This window comes from Monodon monoceros, unplaced genomic scaffold (assembly GCF_005190385.1).
Source record: "Monodon monoceros isolate NGI ecotype Baffin Bay Population unplaced genomic scaffold, NGI_Narwhal_1 Super_Scaffold_10, whole genome shotgun sequence".
Lineage (NCBI taxonomy): Eukaryota > Metazoa > Chordata > Mammalia > Artiodactyla > Monodontidae > Monodon > Monodon monoceros.
Genome location: NW_021703766.1, coordinates 49,541,907 through 49,557,946, shown reverse-complemented (window position 1 = coordinate 49,557,946; position 16,040 = coordinate 49,541,907). Strand labels below are relative to the sequence as shown.

At 48.7% G+C, this 16,040-nt stretch overlaps 1 protein-coding gene across 3 annotated transcripts in view; it reads left to right on the top strand.

Annotated features, from left to right (window-relative positions):
* PRKD2 (protein kinase D2) overlaps nt 1–9,733 on the top strand; it is a 30,739-nt gene extending 21,006 nt beyond the window's left edge. For 2 of the 3 annotated variants that reach the window (XM_029235472.1, XM_029235478.1), the window contains 4 exons: nt 3,516–3,614; nt 7,173–7,440; nt 8,862–8,947; nt 9,282–9,726. In XM_029235472.1, coding sequence (XP_029091305.1) covers nt 3,516–3,614; nt 7,173–7,440; nt 8,862–8,947; nt 9,282–9,494 — 666 coding nt within the window. In that variant the 3' untranslated portion in view covers nt 9,495–9,726. Of the gene's footprint in view, nt 1–3,515; nt 3,615–7,172; nt 7,441–8,861; nt 8,948–9,281 lie in introns of all 3 variants that reach the window. The other variant, XM_029235465.1, reaches the window with a different exon arrangement.
* The last annotated feature ends 6,307 nt before the right edge of the window (nt 9,734–16,040 follow it).

Below are 16,040 nucleotides of genomic sequence, written 5' to 3'. Positions count from 1 at the left end.
GACACAGCGGTGACCCAAATAGCCCCAGCCCTGGACAGTGATCCCCCAGAGTGGGCGGGGCTGGGAGGGGGGATGCTGATAATGAGGATGATAAATAATGTGGTCACTAAACTTTATTGAGCACTTACTCTATGCCAGGCACTGTTTTAGTTCATTTAATCTTCATAGCAACCTATGTGGTAGTGGTTATTATTACTCCCATTTTACTGAGGCTCAGGGACCTTATAAGTAACTTGCCCAGGGTCACACAGCTGGTGGGATTTAAACCTGGGAGCTGTGCTTTTACTGAGTAAAGTCAAACTAATTTGTGTTATTTGTGTGTGTGTGCACGTGCACAAGTGCATGCATTTTAATTGATTTCACATATATAACGCTACGTTGTTCTGCTTCTTACTTTCACTTTAACAGTGCTTCTGGAAGACTGTTCTATTTCAGTGTGTAGTTAGCAGAACTGCCTCTTTTTCTTAATTGCGCCCCATGACGGATATCACCAAATTCCCCAGTTGCTGAGCATGTAGTTGTTTTCACTATTCCACTACTGCAAACAACATCCTGTGAACATTTGTCTACAAACATCGACAGGTTCTGGTGGCAGAATTTCAATAGAATACATTTCGAAGAGTAGACTCCCGAGCCCAGGGAAGTGTGCTTTAAATTTTTAAAAAAGATGTTGCCTGGTTATTCTCTAAAACCTCTTTCTTTTTTTTTAAATAAATTTATTTATTTTTGGCTGCGTTGGGTCTTCATTGCTGCGCGCAGGCTTCTCATTGCGGTGGCTTCTCTTGTTGCGGAGCTCTGGCTCTAGGCGCACGGGCTTCAGTAGTTGTGGCGAATGGGCTTAGTTGCACCGTGGCATAGAGGATCTTCCTGGACCAGGGATCGAACCCACGTCCCCTGCATTGGCAGGCAGATTCTTAACCACTGTGCCACCAGGGAAGTCCTCTAAAACCTCCTTCAATCTTTGTTCTCACCAACAAAGTTTGAGGGTGTCTATTTTCTCACTCCTGACTAACTCTGGATAATATAATCACCAGGCTTTTTGTTTGTTTGTTTGCCATGCTGCATGGCTTGCAGGATCTTAGTTCCCCAACCAGGGATTGAACCCAGGCCACAGCAGTAAAAACACCTAGTCCTAACCACTGGACAGCCAGGGAATTCCCAATATAATCACCAGTCTTTTTTTTTTTTTTAATGTTATTTATTTATTTTTGGCTGCATTGGGTCTTCATTGCCGCGGGTGGGCTTTCTCTAGTTGTGGCGAGTGGGGGCTACTCTTCCTGGCGGTACGTGGGCTTATCATTGCAGTGGCTTCTCTTGTTGCTGAGCACGGGCTCTAGGTATGCAGGCGTCAGTTGTTGTGGCACGTGAGCTCAGTAGTTGTGGCTCGTGGGCTCTAGAGTGCAGGCCCAGTAGTTGTGGTGCACTGGCTTAGTTGCTCTGCGGCATGTGGGATCATCCTGGATCGGGGCTCGAACCCATGTCCCCTGCATTGGCAGGCAGACTCATAACCACTGTGCCACCAGGGAAGCCCAATCCCCAGTTTTAAAGGTGGAAAAATAATACTACATGTGGCTTCATTTGCTGGTTTAAAAATTATGGGTGAAGTTGAGCATATGTTCACATGTTTATTGGCCTGTGCTTTATGCACTCTTTGCCCATTTTTCAATTGGATTATTCTTATTGAATTGTAAGAGCTCTTTGTATATGAAGGACCCTGGATCTTTGCTGCTTGTGTTGTACCCATCTCTAATCCCAGTATTTCTTTTCCTCTTTATTTTGTTCATGGTTTACTTTCATTTTCTGGGTTTCACAGCCTTCCTAGAAGGATCTTCCCACCTGGCTGGTTCCACACCTGATTCTGGGACATGTTCTCTGTTGGTTGCAAAGTCCCCTGTGCTGGCTTCCTTTCTCCAGGCCCAGCACCCTTGTTCTCCCAAGCTGTGTGCCTTTGTCAGGCTGACTTGCAGGGTGGGGTTAGAAACCCACTGAGGCAGGCTCATCCAGACTTCAGGTGGGGAGAGGAAACGGCCTGCCTTCAGCAACTGAGGCAGTTTCTCTTTCTGGTCTTTCATCTCTTCCTCTCTTTTTGCCTGTGCTCTTCTCTCTCTTTCTCTTTCCCTTTGCAGATTTCTGCTTTTTGCCTCTTGCCTGCCCCACCCCAAGTCCTGTGCTAAGCCCTATACCTCATGAACTTATAGGCTTCACAACCACATTTGAGGTAGGTATTACTATAATCCACATCTTACAGATGAGGAAACTGAGGTGGAGGGAGGTTCCTAGGTCTTGCCCAGGGTCACACAGCTACAAGGTCACATCGCTAGGTAGCAATCTGGCCAAGGTTTGAACCTGGGTCTGTCTAGCTTCCAATCTGCCCTTTCTGTTCACCACATTTACTAGGGGTTGGAAAAATTAAAAAACTGAAGATCTGTAGAAGAGAATGTCCATATACGTCTTTGGATCTCAGTCTCCCTGTCTGTAGAATGAGGAGCTTGGACCTCAGCAGTAGCTTTCAAATAGCATTTCCTTCTCGAAAATCATCCAGCAAAAACAATGAGAAAGTACAAATACTTCAGTTCTAAGATATAGATTACAACTTCATGCTTATATCACTCTGTACTTCCGGTGTATTTGGCATTTTGTTTGGGTTACCTAGAATCAAGGAAAATCATGGCTCCCACAGATTGATGGTAACAGTTTTTTGGTTTTGTTTTTTTTTAAGTCAGCTCACCTTGCCATCATAGAATACTCTTGAATTAATAGATGCAGCAGGAAAAGTTTTATTTGAAACACTCACAGGAATATGTCTGCTAACAGACCACCACAAGAATAATAACTAAAAACAGCAACAATAATAATAGCTCACATGGAGTGCTTGCTCTCTGCCAGACACTGCCCTAAGCACTCTATATGCCTCAACTCACTTAAAGCTCACAGCAACCCATGAGGATGGGTACTGCTATTACTCCCATTTTACAGGTGAGAAAACTGAGACCCGGAGAGGTTAAGAGACTTGCCCTAGGCAACAGGCTAGTAAGTGTGGAGCCAGGTTTGCTACCTTAGTAGGCTGGCTCTACAATCCCCCCACCTCTTAAAGGTGTTACGTTTAATTTATAACATGTCATGTTGGTATTGTTTGTATTGTTTCCATTTTTTTAATGGCTGAAAAATATTTTTTAAAAAATGGAATCACACAATAGTACCTCCTTGAAAGCCACTGCTTTATTCATAGCACTTTTTCATCATGATCCACATGCCAAAGTGTCTCAGGAGCTTCCCAAATCTCTGCTCCAGTTCAGCCTTCCTAGAATTGTATGTCCAACTCCTGTCTCTGATGGAAATGGTTCTGGAGTTTTGAAATTCTTTGTTGGTGCTCCAGTGCCTCCCCTAGTGCTGGGGGGCATCTTTAGGGGTACAGAGTGGGGCATGGATGGGGTGTGGAGGGCTGGCTGCTGAGGGCAGAATCTTGGGGCAGGGACCTTTCTAACTTTCTTACTGGCTCCATTGCCTCCCCTCAGATCCTGGTGGCTTTGAGACACCTTCACTTCAAGAATATCGTCCACTGTGACTTGAAACCGGAAAATGTGTTGCTGGCGTCAGCCGACCCATTTCCTCAGGTCAGATATGTCTCCTCCTGATTTGGGGAAGTCCATCCAGCACTGGTGGTGGGTGGGGATTGTATTAATCAAGATAATTAATCAGACACAGAGACCCAAGATAATGGCCTAAATGAGATAGAGGCTTGTCTCTCGCTCGTGTAGGGTCCAGCATAAGCATTTTGAGGGTGAAAAAGCAGTTCCATGGTGTTGGGACCACAGCTCCTGCTGTCTTGTTCTGGCCTCTCTATGATGTTGCCTGGTCTTCATGGTCCATGATGTGCTGCTGCCGCGCCCCCAATTGTAAAAAGATAATGGGGGTGGGAGGAAGGGAGGAAAGAAACGGGGTAGAAGAAATGGATACACCCTTTACCTTCCCTAAGGCAATACTTTGAAGTTGCATGGGGCACTTCTCACATCCCATTGACTGGAACTTTATCACGTGGTCATGGCTGGCTGCAAAGGGAACTGGGAAATGTAGTTTTCATTCTGGGTGACCATGTGGCTCATTAAAAATTCAGGATTTTTATGAAGGGGAGAAGCAGAGAACAGATATCAGAGGGGGGCCACTGGTAATGTCTTCTGTGGGTCTCTTAGGAAAACAGTTTTGATGAGCCTCCGACTAGTCGATGAGAACCCCCTTGGGGCAGAACCAGATTAAGCAAGAGTGATGATTGTAACAGCTACAGTTGATTGTGTGCCTACTGTGTTTATGGGCCTTTAGTTACAGGTTCTCATTTAGCCCTTCCACATCCCTGTGAAGTTTTTGCTTTATTATCTATGTTTTGTGATTATTTCATTTCATTTTAAAAGTTCATTTTGGTCACCAGCTAAAAATTACTGTGTGCCTGCTTTGTGCCAGGCTCCATGCTGGGGCATTAGGAACTGTGGTAAGTAGAGACATCCCCGTCTCTATGCTCACTGGTTTACAGCGGGGGGGGGGGGGGGGGGTGATTTTGCCCCCCGGGGGACATTTGACAATGTTGGAGACATTTTTGGTTGTCACAGCTGTTTGGGCGGGGGCAGTTGCTACGGGCATCTGAACACCCTACAGCGCACAGGACAGCCCCATAACAAAGGATTATCTTTCCCTCATGTCAACAGTGCAGTGAATGAGAAACTCTAACTTCGAGCAGTAATATCCGCTAGAAATATAATGTGAACCATATGTGTAATTTTACATTTTCTAGTAGGCACATTTTAAACAGTGAAAAGAAACTGGTGAAATTAACTTTAATAATTATTTAGTATATCTAAATATGACAATTTCAACTTGCAATCAGTATAAACATTATTGAGTTTTTTTTAATTAAAAAAAGTATATTTATTTATTGGTTTGTTTGGCTGCGCCGGATCTTAGTTGCAACATGCAGTGTCTTTAGTTGCGGCATGTGAACTCTCTGCTGCAGCATGTGGGATCTAGTTCCCTGACCAGGGATCGAACCTACGCCCCCTGCACTGGGTGCATGGAGTCTTAGCCACTGGACCACCAGGGAAGTCCCAGCATAAACATTATTAATGAAATATTCTTTCTTTTCATACTGTGTTCCAAATCCGGTGTGTATTTTACACTTACAGCACATCTCAATTCAGATATTAAATTTCTATCAGAAATACTCAGTTTTGTACTTAGATTTCATAAAATTAACCGTTGGGAAAGTAGATTGACACACCCAAGTTGTTCCAAGCATATTTAAAAGTTTTCCAATAACAAAATCTAGAATCCCTTTTTATTTTTATTTTATTTTTTATTTTTGACCGTACCGCACGGCACGTGGGATCTTAGTTCCCCAGCCAGGGATCAGACCCATGCCCCCTGCAGTGGAAGTGCGGATTCTTGACCACTGGACTGCCAGGGAAGTCCCTAGGATCCCTTTTTAAATATAAATTAATTAAAATTAAATAGAAAGTAGTTCCTCAGTTGCACTTGCCACATTCATGTGCTCAGCAGCCACATGTGGCCAGTGGCCACCATATTGGACAGCAAAGATCATAGAGGGAAGAGCAAATGTTGATCACATTGTCCCAAAAATGTAATTATATCTGTGATGAGTTCCGTGACACAGTTCTATGAGCTCACGTAACTGTATAGCCCAGTGGAGAGTCAGAGAAAACCTATCTGAAGAAGGAGTAGTTTTCTGGGGGGACAAGTGTTCTAGGCAGCTGGAACAGCCTGTGCAAAGGCCCTGTGGTGGAAAGATCTGTACTTTTGGTTTTTTAACAGCTTTATTGAGAAATAATGCATATACTATACAATTCAGCGATTTAAAGTATACAATTCAGTGGCTTTTAATGTATTCAGAGCTGTGCAACCATCACCACGATCAATTTTGGAATATTTTCACCACCACAAAAGAAACCTCATACCTCTTAGCCAACATCCTCCAGTCCCATCATCCCCCCAACCCACAACCACTAATCTGCTTTCCATGGATTTGTCTGTTCTGAGCATTGCATATAAATGGAATTAAATATATGGAATATACAATAATGTAATATGTGGTCTTTGTGACTGGCTTCTTTCACTTAGTTAATGTTTTCAGGGTTCATTTATGTTGTAGCATGTGTCAGTACTTCACTTCTTTTTATGGCCATATAATATTCCATTGTAAGATAGGTAGAAAAGGGTGGATCTTAGAAAAGGAAAAGATTATAAGGTCTGTCAAAAGGGCAAAGGATCTTAGGAAAGGGTGGTTTGGCTGTCACATTGAGATTTGGGTCAGGGGTTGGGGTGTGGCTGTTTTTGAAGGCAACAGAGGCTCAGGGCAATAGTCAGCCAGAGAAGGGTTTTGTGTAGGGGAGGGACAGTATGTGAATAGAGGTAGCAGCTGCCCATGGACTGGTAAGCAGCAGACAGGGCCTTGAACCCAGATATTGCTGACTCTAAAGCCTGTCCATGACCCTAGACTGCCCCCAACAAGGGCAAGGTAAGTTCTCACCTGTTACCGTCTGGATACCATCGTCAGAGATTTACATGTTCGGTCCCACTTAATCCCCAGGGAAGCCTGAGCGGCAGCTGCCGTTAACATTCCCAAGCCAGAAGAGCAAACCCGTGCTAGGAGAAGTTAGGTCCCTCCGCTGAGATCACCGAGGATCGCTCTATGCCTGCCGCTGCTCCTGACATCTTCCATATATTTCAATTCATACACCCTACCCTTTAAGTAGGAACTGTTAGCATCTCCGCTGTGCAAAAGAGGAAGCAGAGGCACGAGGAGGTTGAGACCTGCTCGATGTGACAGAGGTCAAGTGGCAGGGAGCCTTTATGGACCCCTCACTGCATGCCGGGCATTTATTGTCCTGTGAGCTTTAGATGGATCAACTCAGGGAATCCTCGCGGCCGCCCTCTGATACAGGCGTTGGTACGCTCCCCCTCGTCCTCCTCCTCCTCGTACAGATGAGGAAACTGAGGCACAGAGAGAGGAAGTCACTTGCCCAGGGTCACCCAGCTAGTGAACAGAGGAACCTGGATTCGAACCAGCGTTCGAGCTTGTCTGGAATACCGTGGTGGGGTACACTTGCGGAGGGGCGGGAAGCACGACCTCCACACACCCTCAGACCCTCTACCCTTCGCCTCCGCAGGTGAAGCTGTGTGACTTCGGCTTCGCGCGTATCATCGGCGAGAAGTCGTTCCGGCGCTCGGTGGTGGGCACGCCGGCCTACCTGGCGCCCGAGGTGCTGCTCAACCAGGGCTACAACCGCTCGCTGGACATGTGGTCAGTGGGCGTGATCATGTACGTCAGCCTCAGTGGCACGTTTCCCTTCAACGAGGACGAGGACATCAAAGACCAGATTCAGAACGCTGCCTTCATGTACCCAGCCTGCCCTTGGAGCTGCATCTCAGCGGGAGGTGTGGGACTCACCTGACCCCTGGGCCGAGGAGAGGGCCGAGGCCCCCTGGTGGGGGCATGGTGGGAAGAATGGGCGGGGCCGCAGGAGGGTTGGGCCCTAAGATCAGCCTGGTGTCATGAGGGTGGAGCCTAGTGATGGGGCAAGGGCATGGGGAGGGCCGTCTTTTAAACGGAGGCACCAGGACCTGGGACGTTGGGGTAGGGACTCAAGAGGGTGTATGGAACCAGGGTCCCTAGACTCAGGCCTAGACTAGGTCATGTGATTTGGAAAGGAAGTGTCCTAGCAGCGCAAAGACAGACCCTTGCCGCCTTGGGGGCTAAGACTTGGCTTGTCTAGGGTGGGACCAGGAGAGGGACTAGACCTGAGAAAGCCAACGGGCTGGGGTGGCCAAGAGAAGGAACCGATCCTCCCAAGGCACTGGCTGGGGCCTGGAGTCTTTGGGGTTATGACCCCAAAAGGGTTAGTCCTGCAGAAGCGGTGGGACCATGGGGCAAGGTTAAGAAACACGGGCTTGGCTAATTTGCTGGGTATTGGGTCTGTGACTGGGATGGAGATGGGCCTGGGGCCATGGTGTTGGATCCAGTGATGGAGGGAGCTGGTTTAGGGGCATGGCTAGAGGAGGGGCAGGGCCATGGAAGGTTTCTGAAGCTGTCCAGGAGAAGGACTGACCGGCCCTAAGACCAAAGTCACACCTGGAACATGGGAGCAGGTGGAGCTCAGAGAAGCATATGGTGGCAGGGGTTGGGGGCCGGGATGGAGGCAGATCTTGGGATCTCTGCATATAGGGACTGTGGCGTTGTGACCTGCTAGTGTGATGCGCCTGCCGACTTCAAGATGGGCCTGGGAAAATTAAGTCCTGAGGCCGTGGCTCTGGGGCAAAGCCAAGTATGAGGGTGAGCTAAGGGCAGGGCTAAGATACTGGGGTGCATCAAGAAGCCTTAGATAAGTTAGAACAAGGGGCAGGTCCTGAAGCCAGAAGCTCAGGAGGACAGGAAGTGTGGGAGGGAGGTTAGTTAAGACAGTCATTTGGGAGCTCCCTGCTGGTCTAGAGGTTAGGACTCCGCGCTTTCACTGCTGTGGCCCAGGCTCAATCCCTGGTCGGGGAACTGAGATCCTGCAAGCCAAGATCCTGTATGTACTTGTGTATGACAAAACTTATGAAGGTGACATAGGAATGGGGAAACTGAGGTAGAGACTTGGAGAAGAGATGGAGGATCTGGTGTGTGTGCCTCGTGAGGGGTGGGGATAAATGTGTAATTTAATGAGGAAATGGGTGGGTGAGTGATTAGTGCAGGTGAGGCTTTCATGCCAGTGAAGAAGGAAGGCCCGGATGGTAGGCTAGTAGGCTGGGATTCCTGTTGGAGGAGGGACGGCCCCACACCCCGCAGGGCTTGAGCCGTCTCTCTCCTTCCGGTGCAGCCATCGACCTCATCAACAACCTACTGCAGGTGAAGATGCGCAAGCGCTACAGCGTGGACAAGTCTCTCAGCCACCCCTGGTTACAGGTGATGCAGGGGCGGGGCTGAGAGCGAAGTGGGAGGGGCTGGCCCATTGGCTGGGTTAGAGGAAGGGGTGGAGCCGTATCTCTTACTGGCTGCTAAGGTAGTGAAGGAGGTAGGTACGTTTTTCATGGACGTGGAACGTGGCTGAGCCTCCCATTGGCTGGGCTGTAGAAGGGGGTGGAGCTAATTGGCTGGGTAGGTTGTGAAGGGTGTGCCTTCACCTTCCCTCGTACCCGGCTTCTCACTGGCAGGGCGGATCATATGGGGGCGAAGCTCTGGCCGCTATTGCCTGCCCTTGGTGCAGCACCCAAACTAACCCCTGTTCTCCTCCGCCCAGGAGTACCAGACGTGGCTGGACCTCCGAGAGCTGGAGGGGAAGATGGGCGAGCGGTACATCACACACGAGAGTGATGATGCGCGCTGGGAGCAGTTCGTGGCGGAGCACCCGCTGCCCGGGCCGGGGCTGCCAGCCGACGGGGAGCTCGGCGGGAGCCTCCCACCCCGGGACCACGAGATGCAGGGGCTGGCCGAGCGCATCAGTGTCCTCTGAGGCCTCGTGCTCCCGCCCTGGCTGCCTCGTGATGCTCTTCTCCTGTCTTCGGAGAGGGGTCCTCCACGCCTTCCCAGCGATGAACTGTTCTAGGGGAAGCAGCTTCCAGCCCAAACTGGACACGCCCCGGGGGAGGGGCATGGCGGGGCTGGAGGCAGGGGCCGGGGTTATTTACAAAGCTAATTCCCCAGCAATTAAAACGGACTCATCCCTGGCCCAATGGCCTTGATCTTTGGCCACACCGCACTCTCCTATCATTAGTTTGTTGTTCACCCAGATGGAGTTCACCTGGAAAGAAGATGGGACGGAGGAGGGATGGGGGAGGAGCATTGAAGGGAGAGGAGTTTTGGAAGGAGAACTAACTGGGGTAAAAAATATACAGAGGGGGCTTCCCTGGTGGCGCAGTGGTTGAGAATCCGCCTGCCAATGCAGGGGTCAGGGGTTCCAGCCCTGGTCCGGGAAGATCCCACAGGCTGCGGAGCAATTAAGCCCGTGCACCACAACTACTGAGCCTGCGCTCTAGAGCCCGCGCGAGCCACAACTACTGAGCCCACGTGCTACAACTACTGAAGCCCGCGCGCCTAGAGCCCATGATCTGCAGCAAGAGAAGCCACAGCAATGAGAAGCCCGCGTGCCTCAACGAAGAGTAGCCCCGGCTCGCCGCAACTAAAGAAAGCCCGCACACAGCAACAAAGACCCAACGCAGGCAAAAATAAATTAATTAAAAAAAAAATATATATATATATACAGAGGGAGCACTGCCAGGAGGGAGGACTAGAAGGGGAACAGTGTGGAGGAGCATAGAGAGGAGAGGGAAGAGTAATGGAGGAGAGATGGAAGGAATGTGATCGGAGGGGGGAAGGATTTATAGAAAATCAAGCAATCTCATGGCTTAACGGTTTAATTTTTTATTTGGTGTTATTGCTACTAATCACAACTATTAATGACAATGACGTTAGCACAAGTCTGGTCCATGGTAGAAAGCTGATACACAATAGTTGGTATTTTCTTTTAAATTGACGCGATGACTTGTCTACACACTGAATGTGCTCATTCGTTGGTTCATCCATTTCTCACACTGTGCTGGATGATGCTGGGGACACGGTGGTGACTGAGACAGCCCAGGTCCTGCCTTCAGGGAGGTTCACCATCCAGTGGGGGAGACAGACCTGTTCCCTGTGAGTGATGACCCAGAGTGGGGAGGGCTGGAATGGGAGAGCCCAAGAGGGTGGGGCATCCTAGAGGGAGCCTGGGGGTCTGTGGGGCAGCTCTTCTGAGCTGACTTTTTTTTTTTTTTTTTAATATTTGGCTGCACCAGGTGTTAGTTGCGTTATGCGCGATCTTCATTGCGGTATGCGGATCTTTAGTTGCGGCATGCGGGATCTAGTTCCCTGACCGAGGATCGAACCTGTGCCCCCTGCATTGGGAGCGTGCAGTCTTAACCACTGGGCCACCAGCGAAGTCCCTGAGCTGACTTCTTAAGGTTCACCTTGGCCCTGAGGTTGTAGACAGAGGGAACCTCTCTCTTCCTTTGACCCCTGCCCTTCAGCTCCCTAGCTCCCCATTGTTCACTCAGATTTTTGGCCCTACAGCTGAAGGCAAGCAATCAGAGCATGCACTTAGACAAGTTCTCTTTACACCTTGGTCACGCTTGGAGTTACACGCCATAGTTAGAGGTTTTCCCGAGCCCCATAAAAACAGGGTGGTATTTAGCAGCCAATTTAGGCTAGTACCCAGAGCTTACGCTCCAAGTCTTTCCAATTTATATCAATTAGTCCATCTGCTGGTCGGTTCCGGAGTTGCACCTCTTTAGTTTGAAAAAGCTAAATGAACTTCAGTCAATGAGGATCTCCAAATGAGCCAGAACACCTCCGAGGCATAATCCAAGCCAATACTATGGGGGAATAAATGTCTCTTAGACTCCATCCTGAATGCTTCTCCTAAAACTGACTGGTCTAAAATCCAGGAGTGTAGACAACAGAGACCCAAATCCATCTGCAACGATACAGCCAGTCCAGGAAATGTATGGAAAGGCCTGGTCCTTGACAGTCACACCGCTTCTATCGTGGCCACGAGTTTTGTCAACATTCTGAGACCAAAAATTAGAGACATGATGAAAAACACCATGTTAGCTGGAGAAATGCCTTGATTCCAGAACTCCAAGAGAGCCCAACATGAAGATGCAGGAAAAAAAAAAAATCCACACAGTCCAGTTTAAGACCCTGCTACTTAAACAACGGGAGAGGAAAAGAAAAAAAAGGTCCATCCTATCAGGGCCATCACAAAACACTAAACCAAATCTTGACAGAGACAGCTATAGGTACTGTAAAGAAAAGGGACGTTGGATTTGAGACTGTCCAGCTTTAAAATACAAAACGGAATTGGATTCAGTCTCCTCAGGGACTCCCAGCAGATTTTTTCCTCTGTGTCCATAAACACCCTTCAACCCACAGAGGGAAATGACCATTCTCATTAATGGATGTGCTAGCCCCGGCTTTGTAGATACAGGGGCCACCCCACCCCCTTAAGTATCTCATAGTCCCCCCCCCACCCCTTACCCTCCCTTGGTGCCCAGCAATGATTTTTAAATTGATTTATTTGATTTATTTATTCATGGCTGCGTTGGGTCTTCGTTGCTTCTTAGTGGCTTGCTTCTTGCGGGCTACTCTCCGTTGCGGTGCATGGGCTTCTCACTGCAGCGGCTTCTCTTGTTGCAGAGCACGGGCTCTAGGCGCGTGGGCTTCAGTAGTTGTGGCGCATGGGCTTAACTGCTTCGCGGCATGTGGGATCTTCCCAGACCAGGGCTCAAACCCGTGTTCCCTGCATTGGCAGGCAGATGCTTAACCACTGCGCCACCAGAGAAGCACCCTGCCCAGCAATGATTGCCATGAGATGCCACAATTTGCCACACCGTTGTCTAAGCCACTCTCCGTCCGTCTTGTTAGGCCCCTTACTACCCAGCACAGTTTCTTAGATTATTCCAATAAGTCTTTCAGGAAGGGATGTTTTATCATTTGGGAACATTAACATTTCATGTTCACAAGAGAGCCTCTTTTTCCCAGTCTCAAGGACTCACTGAAGTTCCTACTTACTTTTCTCAGACGCTGAGTGTAAATTTGAAGGATCTGGCTTTCCCTTGCAGTTCCTCTCTAATCCAAAACGTGGATCATCTTCTCGTCTGTTCTGTTCATTTCAACAGCTCACTCACTGCCACTCAATATCTACCCCGTGCCCTTGCCCATAGGGACGCAAGGTATCTGGGGACAAATTACAACTATGTAAGCCGCAAGTATACTATTTAGTACGTGACCTTGCACCTGAAGGTAAAACCTTATCCACAGAACGCATTTATCCCATCATTAATTTCATCTTCACCCAAGACTGAAAAGGCAACTCCAGTGGTTTCTGGGTCTGTTACGGGTTGAATTGTGTCCCCCCAAATACATGTGAAAGTCTTATCCCCCAGTATCCGAGAATGTGACCTGATTTGGAAAATAGGATCGTTGCAGATGGATTGAGCATTGTCCCACATGCTCCCTTCCAAGACCCCTCCCAACTCAGTGCTCGATTGTTACAGGAAGTTCTCCCTGCCCCCACCATCTATGAATCAGGATTCATGTCCTCCTTTTATTCAGTACAACTTCCCTAATGGCCCCTTCATGGGACTCAGTTTCTGTAATCACTGAACTCTAAATGATGCCATAAAACCATAATGGCGGGAACCACCTCCTCATTGAACTCACCTGGGCTTTCCAGCTATCACAGTATTACTAATCCCGAGTCAACTGATGTCACTGACAATGTCTCTTGGTGTCAGTGGCATCGCGCCTCTTGTGACTCATCTCATGGTCCCAGTCCTGTCCCTGCACCTTCTCCTTGGTTTTCCACCTTTAATCGACATTTGTTTTCTGACCACTCAAATAAATAAGGCAATTATTTCCACGAGTCTTGGATTGCCCCCCAGTGATTCATAATTTACTCGTGGCGACTTCGCAGCCCTTATCAGCGTTTCAATTTCCCTTCATTCTATCAATACCTCAGAATTCATTCTTTCTCCTGTCAAACCCCCAACTCCTCACAAACATGAGAGATCCGCCAAATCCTGTGGAGGCTGACAATCATGCAGATCCAGGATGTCTGTAATCTCCTTTTTCATCAGGACCCAAAGAAACCTTGGGATAAGAAACCAAATGCTTGGGAGTAAACTCCAAGGATTTCATCTGGCCTCTGACCATGTTTGGACAACTCTTCAGGGGTTTCCAGGGCAGGGACTTGTGTGCTGCGGTTGGAGGTAACCCCAGGAACTTCCTGGAACCAGGAAGTTCCAGGTTCATCCCCAGGAACTCTGCAGACATCATCGTCATCAACATCAAAAGGCCAACAAGGAAATCCACAAAATTGCTACCGCTGTTCTGACTCCACCAACCAAGGATCTCTCTTCACCTCCTTCTTGGAACCCTCTCAAATGGCTGCCCTCTGGTCTCAAATCTTGGTTTTACTCCCTTATTCAACCATGAATAATTCTCTTTTTATTTGTCTTCCTAGGAATACCCATCTTCAAATGGCCAGAACCCCTAAGTCAGCTCCAGATCCAACATTTTACACAGCAAATGGTTCAACTGGTCTTGCACAAACAGCGGAGATGAAGACCAATCCTGACATCACCCCAGATCCTTACTACTAAGAAAATCTTGTTTGAGAAAGAGTTTTCCATATCCCTCTCTCATCAGCCTGATCATCTCCCCATTGTTGGTAAATTAAGGTAATGTAAGGACAGTCTACATCTGTCTTAAACGAGAGGCAAGGGGGACTTCCCTGGTGGTCCAGTGGGTAAGACTCCATGCTCCCAATGCAGGGGGCCCGGGTTCGATCCCTGGCCAAGGAACTAGATCCCGCATGCATGCCACGACTAAGATCCCGCGTGAGGCAACTAAGACCCAGCACAGCCAAAATAAGTAAGTAAATAATAATAATAATAATAAAACAAGAGGGGGATTAAATAAAGTTTATCTCTACTAAAACCCAGACTCATTTTTTCTCCTTGGGACTCACTAGATTATTTTTAACTTATTTATCAGACCCTTCTGTGGCTCTTTATACATGGAAGGCACTACTCCAAGCACTTGACAAACATCTCCCTTAATCCTCCTAACAACTCTATGAGGTAGACAGTGTTACAACTCCGATTATACAACTAAGGAAATTGAGGCACAGAGAGGTTAAGCATGTTTCCCAAGGTCACACAGCTAGAAAGTGGCAGAGCTAGGGCTCACCCTAGGCAGTCTGGTTCTGGAGTCTTTGCTCTCAGTCACCAACATTGTCTCTCCAGTTCAGGACCAGAAGGTAACCTGGGATCATAAAAGAGGGAGGGTCTTACATGATCTTCTGGGCCCTGGCTTTTAGGGAGTGAAGGTCTGTCTGAGAAATGGGTATGAATTTTGAAGCTAAATCTTGAAGGTTGTAGGGACGCACACTCGGCGTAGTGACACTGGCTGGCCGCCTGAGGGGGCGCCAGCCCCGCTCGCGGAGCCAGGGGAGGGAGGAGGGAACCTTGGAAACGAACGTCAGGCTCAGACTTATGAACCACAGAACGTTGAGAACAGAGCATCTTAGAAGGCTGAGAACAAAGCCTCTTAGAACGTAGAACAAAGGCCCCTGGAATCGTAGAATGGTGAGCGCAAAGCCTCACAGCATCTGGGAGACAAAAGACGCTTAGATTCTGTTAGGGTGGAATCATAGAATCTTACAGCCAGGGTCTTATAATTCCAGAATTTGGGACATGACCGATCTTAAACTCTTAGACGTAAGACTGGCTACCGAATTTGAAAGGCTCAGTGCAAAATGAAAATGCGAGGCCCGTTTTCAAAAAAATAAGAATTTCAAGACAGTAACAGCAGAATATTAAACCAAGCTCGGGGCCCTTCTAAGCCGGTCGTATGCCCGTGAAGCCGGTCTCGCTCAGAAGCACAATTTTATGGGAGGATTACCAATTTTTAGTGGTTTGGCCCTCTACTTTTACAGCTGAACGTCTGGGAAGGCTTCCTGGAAGAGCAGGCAAAATCAGCACTCGACTCTCAAACCCTTTCCGACCCCCCGCTTAGCCTCAGAAGCTGAAGGTTACGAGGGGTGGGGGGAGAGAAGCAGCTGCCAAAATGTCACGGGAACAGATTCTCTATTTATAGATCACCCCTGCCCCTCTCGCGGGACAGTCCAATGGTAGCCAGACCTCTCCTGCAAGGGGGCGGAACCAGCTGCAGGGGAGACAAGGACCAATGACATCGGGGCAAGGGGCAGACTTGTTTCATTGTGACGCGTGGGGGCATGGCCGCGGCCCAAAGGGAGGTGAGAAGGGGGGCGTGGCGAAGAGGCCAGTAAGCAGAGCGAGTAGGCAGCTGCGAGCATGCGTCGCGTTGGGGGGCGCGGGTGCACAGCCGAGCATCTTCGTAAGGAAAGGTACCAGCCAATAAGCGATGGCTGCTCTGTCGCCGGGGGCGTGGCCATGCAGATAAGGCGCGGGTGGGCGGCCCAATGGGCGGGCGCCTATGC